Genomic DNA, 8,919 nt, shown 5'->3' on the forward strand with positions numbered 1-8,919 from the left:
TAATCAAATATTATTATTATATTCTGTACAATATAGCAGAATCAACAACGGGCTCGTCAAGGAGCAACCAAGGAGCCTTTCTTCTGCGTGAGGAGGCGCGCGCGGCGTGATCGACTAGCGCCGGCTGGCGTACTCACGCCGAGTCACGCCCAGTGATATGACATGTGACCTTTCCCGTCATGCTAAGTGATTTCAACATGGCTGCGTCCATGAGCACGAAGATAGCATCCACAAAAATCAATGTTGACAAACTTTGTAGGGCATTTTCCTGGTCGGTAAGGACAAACAGTTATCCAAGAAGAAACACAAATGCTTTTTCTACACTTACATGTTCCAGTCAACACCAACTCTACGCGTAAGTAACAGTTGATGCTTCGTTGTATATTGTTATCATGATCGCTGCCTTGGTATCGGGTTTGGACGGCAATACCGCGACAAAACCTCGAGCTACAGTACTGCAGCTAAGTGGATGCCCTGCGTACGATGCTGTGTGTTCCCGGCATTATATGGCTTCCCACTACAGCCTTGCTAAGGTCCATAGACAAAACCGGCGACATGCGGCCCCGATATGGACCGCGCACGAAAAACTGCTTTTAAACTTTCGGCCCAAATCAACTCCTTTGGGCTTTCCGATCAATGCCTACCCGAATCACTAAACCACTCACATACTGCAAAAAAAAAATTCCTCTCGTGACGTCCCAAACCGTTAGTTTGCCGGCGATGCACTGTCGAGGGCTAGCCCTGCGTATGATGCTATGTGTTCACGGTGTTGTGCAGCAGTCAATGTTAACCCCTACCCTCCCCACCTCGGGGCATAGTGGGGGACTTGGAAATTAGTCTTATGACTTTTGTCAAATGCCCCACCCCCTGGGGCAAGACAGTCTGGAAAATCCCCACCTAAAACAAGTAAATCCCCCACCCCAGGCCCCAATGGGTGGGGCATTCTTAAATTCTGCGCTTGTCATAAGTGACTAGGGGAAATCACTGTTAGGCAATTGCCCCATCCTTTGGGCATAATTTCAAGGCAAACAAGGTACTTCTCCACATTTGTCCCTTTAACGCCTGAGGTGGGGTCCCTGTGAGACTACATTGACTGCTGCATTACATGAGCTCCAATAACAGCTCTGCTATGGTCCACAGACAAAACTGGTGACATGCGGTCCCAGTTGGGGACGCACACGAAAAACTACTTTCCTGACTATTCTCAGCCAAATCAACCCAATTCCAATCTTTACCTACCTGAATCACTCAAGCGCTCACAGACTGCAAAAAATTTGCTCTCGTTGTGCCCTAAACCGTTATTGTTTTCCAGCGATGCACGATCAAGGGCCTAGTGGTCGCCCATTAGATGAAAACTGTATGTTCATGTGATATGGCTGGCCACTGGACAGTGTTCCCGCTAAGGCTTATTTGCGCGCTAATTGCGCAGTGTCTCCGACTGCTCTTGCAGTGAAATTTCATGTTTTGCGCAACTTTAGTCTCAGTCATTTCAATCGGTATTAGTTTTGGAAAAGATATTAACTCATGGTGAAATGTGCAATCTGAGCACAGCGTAGATTTTACTTCTGCATTTCGAGTTTAGCTCCTTTTGGCGGCGCAGTTGCCATCAACGTTCATTGTACATTGTGATGAACCTCAATAAATTAGCATATACATGAACGGACCCAGCTGTGAGGCAATCAGGTGTATCTCAAGTTGCACACCCTCTCAAAACCTTAGCGGGAACACTGCCACTGGACCCTTGACCATGCATTGCCGGCAAACTTAGGGTTTGAGATGTCATGAGAGCAAATTGTTTGCAGTCTGTGAGCGGTAGTGTGATTCGGTGTTATTTTGTGGTTTAATAGGAACATTAAGAATAGAACGTGATTAGATCTCACCCTGAAAATCTTTAAAGTAAAACACGGTTTACCACATTGTGCAGCTGAAGGTCATGTAGTTTGGACACATGTATGTGCGTGAACTGGGAAGTTTGTAAGCATTACGCTCATGCATGACATTGAGATTGCTTTTGCATTATAACTTTGGTGGACCTTAAAAAATAGAAATACACTGTAGATCTTACAGTCTAAGTGGTTGCATACTCCTACTGGCCGAGTCATCCTACTGGCTGACTTCTCTAGCTGGCCGAGCTTGTAACTGGCCAAGTAATCCAACTGGCCAAGCTCGTAACTGGCTGACCTCTCTTGTATTCTTGGGACTGCATGACACCGGTTTTGTCCATAGACCTTAGAAGGGCTATGGTGGAAGGCCGTATAACACCAGGAACACAGCATCATATGCAGGGCTAAGTTTTTGGGTGTTCTGGACATCTGTAGTTTCCGTTCTGTAGTCCACAACTTTCCAAGCGATTTTTGGTAGTCCACACCCCAATCCCTGGAAAAAGTTGTTGGCTACGGTACTACAGCAAGAGAGTACTCTGTGATCTCCTATAGTCACCCAGTTGGATCATAGCATAGACACAGTTCTCAACCAAACTAAACTAACATTTGAATGACCAGGTAGTTTCTAGACTTGGTTCAAGTCTGTGGTTTGTGAATGTTTGAGTGGGGTGAACGTGATGATTTGTGTTGTGTTTTCATATGAAACGTGAGTGGGGTGAAAACGATACAGGGGAATCTGGTAGAAACTAACACGTTACTGTGCAGACTCAAAGGTAACGTGTTCGATTGTTGGAAAAGCCTGACCTTGGCTGCCAAATTTCAAATAAGTTTGAATGAAATAGAAGAGAAACAAGAGAAACTATTGCAATGATTTTATTTTTTTAAATTCACCGACTTGAACCAAGTCTAGGAAGTTTTCTGCGGGAACGACTGCAGTTGTGTGTGTGAAAAGTTCAGTGGGTAGTTGTGTCTGTGCGTGTGTCTGTGTGTGTCAGAGAGCGGATAAGTACAGGATGTTGACAACATTTGTTTGTTTGGCGAGAGAAATTTAGGACAGTGGTAAATAGTGCATGTAGGTATTGTAAATGCAAAGTAATATCTTCATTGTAATGGTACATTGCCGCTCATATATTCTATATGTATAATAGTTTCAACAATTATTTTCTCCATCATTTCCACAGATGTAACAAAGTTACTTCACTAGCATCACAACATCCAATACCTTACCGTCAAAAACTACACACAACAAGTATATGCTGTGGCCTAGAAGAATTCTTTGATGAAGAGAAGAACTGGGGTGAAATGGAAGTGAAGTCGGGACGTGCATGGGAATTAGATGAACTCAGAATAAAAAACAGTGCTGATTTGCATAAATTATGGTAAGATATCTTGCGATTTGGTGTTTATTCAGTTTGTACCCCCTAACCATGCAATTATTGTCAGGTGGCTTGCTAATGATACATCATATACTGACAGTCAAACTTTAACAGCAAAATCAAATCACATCATTGATGACGAACTTTGACCCAATCAAATACCCTAAATATCACTGATCATAATTTAGTTTTTAGCTACTATAGACTATAGTCTATAGAAGCTATTGGGATGGGCATCCGTCCGGCGTCCGTCGTCAGTCTGTATGTATGTATGTATGTATGTATGTATGTATGTATGTATGTATGTCCGTTTGTGAGGCGTCCGTCCACTCAAATATCTTGAGAACAGCAGTACTTACTGATTTGATATTTGTTGTGTAGATGAAAAATATGATTTTGAGAAACTGGTTTTTTTAATTTTTTGATATTGTTGAAAATAGGAAAATTAATGCCAAAAAAGGCGTTTTTGGTAAAAAATCTTCTTCTTCATAACCGCTAGTCAGACAGCTTTGTTATTTGGTATACAGGTCCCTAGGGGTAACCCAACTTAGATTTGTTAAAATTGTGATGAAATATGCAAATGTGTATTTTTAAGGAATTTTTTTTGTCATTTTTGGTCAAAATTTCACTTACATTGTATGTAATTCTTGTACTGTATAAACCCTATCAATTCACCCAGAAAAAAATAATTAATATGATTTTAAATAATTGAATTAATTAGGAAATCATCAAAGCCAAAATAATTTTAATGTAGAATTATCAGAAAGTTCAACTTTTTTGACAGTTCATAGTGAAATGCGTACCATCTTGGAGGATTAAAACATGTAAAGGCAACTTTCCTGAATCCCAACTTCGACATATCTGAACTATCATTTATTGTGCCCTGTATGTTATCCAAAAGAAATTGCTCATAATAGTTTGTCATGATAGGGTGGTCAAATAAATGGAGATAGAGAAAGTTCTAATTTCCATAAATTTTATGGTTGACTTGGTGAGGATAAAATAAAATTACTTTTTAAGGAAAAAAATAGAGTGGTCAATTAAAAGAATGGTCAAAGTGATAGGGTTTTTATGGTAAAGCTGGGCTGTAAGAGTCCTCATGTGCTATTTATAGCAATTATGCAATCTGTGTAAACAGTGCAATGAAAGTGTTACATGATTCCTTATAATGCTTTTGATGACCTTGAACTTGTTAAGTTTCAAACATTTGTCTCTTCAGTGTGCTTTCTCTGAGTACGTACAGTCTCAACTTATTCAACAGAACTTGCAATGTTAATTTGAGAGTTAAAATGTGCTTGGTTAATGTACATATATGTATGTATGTATGTATGTATGTATGTATGTATGTATGTATGTATGAATGAATGAATGAATGAATGAATGAATGAATGGCAGCTTTGTTATTTGGTATACAGGTCCCTAGGGATAACCCAACCTAGATTTGTTAAAATTGTGATGAAATATGCAAATCTGTATTTTTACCATTTTTTTTTTTCATTTTCGGTCAGGCCATCCTGAAATGAGCTATCAAAGATATCCACCTTCTTCATCAATACATGTGTCACAAAAGGTTATTCTCTATATAACACAGCAGAGCTCTGTCAACTGTTGAGTCGCTTGTTTTTTTCAAAAACACTGGTCAGACAGCTTTAATATTTGGTTTACAAGTCCCTAGGATGACCTTAGTGAGATAATTTCATACAGTCAGGAAATACTTAATTTTGTATCCATGTCTATATTAGCTTCAGGGACTTTGGCCCTATGTTTTTACTATATATAGCACAATGCATGTGCACTAGTGGCTTATGCTGATGCAACTATTTCTCGCCCGCTGATATCCTTTCTTTTCAACTGATCAGAGACTGTCCATGTTACCTTTCCACCCCTGTTATCCTGTGTAGAGGTTCAACTTTGTCATAGACAATAAGGTTTCTGGTCCACGATGTGGAAACAAGAGGGTTAATGTATCTTTAATTGCAAAGCTAGACTTTCTTTCTTGACTGTCTAGGTACGTACTGCTCAAAGAAAAAAATATGCTTTTAACGATGAAAGAGGAGGCCAAGAAAAAGAAGACTTTTATGCCAAGCCCTGAACGGTTAGAAAAGGTGAGATTCAGAATGAGATTAAATTTCAAATTTCTCCCAATACATATATTTGAGTTTCAGAAATGCATGCATTTGGTTGTCATTGTCAGAGGGTGTAGGCTGCATGATCATATATACCTGTTTTGAATTTCAAATATTGGCAAATTTTAAGTAATTGCCGCAATTTGCAAGGTGACCCTTGATTTTCATTATTGATTTTGAAAGATGGTTGCAGGATTCCTCAAGGAAAGTTTTAGCAAAAGTTTTTTACCTCCAAGGCACCAGAGGAATTTAGCTCTTTTTCCATATCATGCATGATTTTGCACTAATTGTATGCTGCAGTTACAACAGAAAGCATGCACCAGTATATGCTTGATAATCCAGTGATAGTTCAGATATTGTTTTAAAATGTTTGTTCAAGAACCTGTCAAAACTTTCTTTCAGGGGAGGTAATTTGAGATCAAACATAAAGAGTTTGGTTTGCCATTTGTGTCATTTAGTTACCCATGGTCCTAAAATTGCTTGATTTGGGTTCCGTCCCGGCATGTCAATCAAATCATAGCAGGGAAGAGTTGCAGTTCAACATTAGTTTCCAAATCATGCAGGGTTTTCTCTGTATTCTGCGCAATTGCGCAAATTATGCATTTTGAATCATTTTCTGCCCTTTAAAAGTTACTGACAGCACGAAAATTGCACATAAAACACAGCAAGCAAATACGCCCATATGAGGTGACCCAAGTGCATAGTGTCAGTGACCTGTGAATTTGCTGTTGTTTCTGCACCCTAATTTTGATGAATGCGGCAGAAATTGCCCCTTCAGTGAACATGCAGAGAAAACACTGAATCATGTACAGTGGATGTCCCTCAGCCTCTGCAATGACACTGTAATACATTGTCTTTAAAGGTGGAGACATCAATGGAAAGACTGATGCAGGTCGTCAAAGAGAGAAATGATGCAGTCAGGGAACTCAGAACTGGAGAGAAAGAGGAAATTCCAACCAGGATGTCTTACAATATATTTGGTGAAAAAATAAAACGGCAACTTCGAGAGTGGCCAATTCCATATCATATGAATAAAAAGGTGAGATGCTGGTGAAATTTGTATGTCCAAAACATAAAGCACTGATTTCAATTGTAATTTTGTCACTTGAAATAGCATTGTATGTGGGAACTTTGCTTCTGCCGACAGAAGTTTGGACAGTTGTCAGTTTTGCAACCTTGTTATGTTTGTTCCAACGCTTTAGGCATGATGGTCCCTTTAATTTATCTCTATCATTTTCATCATAGTATCGATTGAAAAACTCATGTACCATTTGATCAACTGAGTAAAAAAATTGAGACAAAAATTTATGCATAATAGTGATAGCACTCTGACTTGATGTGGAATCAACTGTCTTTTCATCTTTTTATTGAAGCTTTAGTTACAATGCGTGCAGGGTTTATGCAGTGCCATATTACAATCAAACATTACCCTAGGGGGTGTGTATTTTTTTTGTTATAAAAGCCCTCTAAGACAAGCAAATTGCTACCATTATGAAGAGTCCACACTTTCTTTTGAGACGATGCTGTTACCTCAAATGGAAACTCTATTGGTCAGTGTAGCTGGGTCTGTGGATGTTTAGTATTCAAGTATGTTGTTTTCTGTTCTGTTGTTTTCAGGTTCAAAATCACCGACACTTCTACTATCCCATGACAGTGAAGTACATACGAATGCGACGGGAAATTGAAGAGAATTATGAAAGGAGACGACAGAGAAAGATCAGTCAGGCAAAAGCATTCATCAAACGAAAGTTCCCAGATGCAGATATTGATTAAATATATTGTGTAAAAATATCTTTATTTGCCATTGCAGCGTTTCATCTTGGCTGATGTGCAGCGTGCTCGGAAGGTTATATCTGATTGGTCGATTATCATGATTCTCACCAACTTAGGGAGTCTTTTTGTATTATTTAATTATAATGGTAAGATTCAGCCACCGCATTGGACATCAGCTTTCGAGACGCTACACATCAACCCTATCATCTTGGCTGCGAGAACGTGATATTCTTGCAGTTTTGCAGGCAATGCTTTACCTATCTACCAAGTGTTTATCCAATGTATTTGTTTGTACCATTTTAATGTGGCACCTTCAGCATGTGGGTTCCATAGACTACTGCAGTACTCAGAGTGGGATATGTTATAGTGGAGTAGAGTAGACCCATTGATAAGTCATTTCTGCAACCCTCCATACAGATTGAAATAGATAAACGAAGCAATTTGCAACTTATCATTTCAGAAGATGAAAGTATCAGAGCATGTGTAAATACCATCTTGTTTCAGAAATAAAGATATGATTTCACTAAATGTTTAGTATACTGAAGTCTGTTCAGTGAAGTCATCAATGAATCTGTGTTGATAGTTGCTGCAGGCAATCTTTGCTGATAGTTGCTGCCGGCAATCTTTGTTGACAGTTGCTGCTGGCAATCTGTGTCGATAGTTGCTGCAGGCCATCTTTGCTGATAGTTGCTGCAGGCAATCTGTGTTGATAGTTGCTGCAGGCAATCTTTGTTGATAGTTGCTGCAGGCAATAGTTGGTGCAGGCAATCTGTGTTGATAGTTGCAGCAGGCAATAGTTGGTGCAGGTAATCTGTGTTGATGTTGCTGCAGGCAATCTTTGCTGATAGTTGCTGCAGGTAATCTGTGTTGAGAGTTGCTGCAGGCAAGGCAAGGAGGCTGTATGCTGCATGAGGGGCTCTGTATGAGGCTGAAGTACTGTCAGTGGAAGAAGTGTGTGTACGTCATTGTGAAGACTTTGCTGCAACTGTCAAGAGATTTTGTTTGTCTAATGACAGGGTAGCTTTGATATGCACAGTGGAGTATGTCAAATGACTTGTACGGTCACTGCATCAAGATTCAGTATTTTCTGACCAGCATCTGTCTTTCAAGGTCATGCACATCTTAAAAGATTTTAAATGTTGGCACTTTGTTGCCATAAACTTTACACTAGCCTTCTTCATTAATTTTGGGTATATTAAAAGAAAATTTTCAAGACATTTGTTATTGTAATGCAAATATTTGTAAAGCATGACCCCCTTGTTATTTTTAGTTTGTAATTATGAATGCAGATAACTACGTTTTTTTGAATGAAATTTCAGGTTTCATTTTTGAGGTGCATAATCATCCAATATCAAGGTTTATAATACTGCTGATTTTAGTAAGTCTGTGTTTTCCATAAATTTATTTCATTTACGAAGGTAACACCCAAAGGAAATTCCCGTCAGTGATTCAAACTGTAAAACACAGGGCTCCCTTCTTTACAATAGCAGTTTCAAGGCATTTGTACACTGAGACACACTGACCTATAGACCTACAAAACTAACATGCTCTACGCGACATAAGCACACATAGGCACAAAGCACAATTCATTGAGACAATACACTGCAATTATATCGTTTAATTCATAAATTTATGAAATATTTGCACATGAAAACTTAAAAATCTCATATTATATGGAAATCAGTGATATTGAGTGTTCATTTAGATCTGAAAATGTTACAGGTAGAAAACAGTCTTCATGTAAAACAGAGGTGAGTGTTC

General features: G+C 39.1%; 1 protein-coding gene across 1 annotated transcript; it reads left to right on the plus strand.

Moving 5' to 3' along the window:
* The first annotated feature begins 166 nt into the window (after positions 1 to 166).
* Positions 167 to 7,686, plus strand: LOC139137685 (large ribosomal subunit protein uL29m-like). The gene is made up of 5 exons (XM_070705906.1): positions 167 to 355; positions 3,065 to 3,262; positions 5,268 to 5,364; positions 6,248 to 6,424; positions 7,003 to 7,686. Exons 1-5 carry the CDS (start codon positions 180 to 182, stop codon positions 7,156 to 7,158), a joined length of 804 nt encoding a protein of 267 aa, XP_070562007.1. The 5' UTR covers positions 167 to 179; the 3' UTR covers positions 7,159 to 7,686.
* Positions 7,687 to 8,919: the final 1,233 nt, after the last annotated feature.

Source organism: Ptychodera flava, chromosome 7 (genome assembly GCF_041260155.1).
Source record: "Ptychodera flava strain L36383 chromosome 7, AS_Pfla_20210202, whole genome shotgun sequence".
Lineage (NCBI taxonomy): Eukaryota > Metazoa > Hemichordata > Enteropneusta > Ptychoderidae > Ptychodera > Ptychodera flava.

Coding starts and splice junctions, on each gene's coding strand:
- LOC139137685 (XM_070705906.1), top strand. CDS start 180: ATGCTAAGTGATTTCAACATGGCTGCGTCCATGAGCACGAAGATAGCA. Junction 3,263..5,267: donor GCTGATTTGCATAAATTATG/GTAAGATATCTT, acceptor TTGACTGTCTAG/GTACGTACTGCTCAAAGAAA. Junction 5,365..6,247: donor GCCCTGAACGGTTAGAAAAG/GTGAGATTCAGA, acceptor TTGTCTTTAAAG/GTGGAGACATCAATGGAAAG.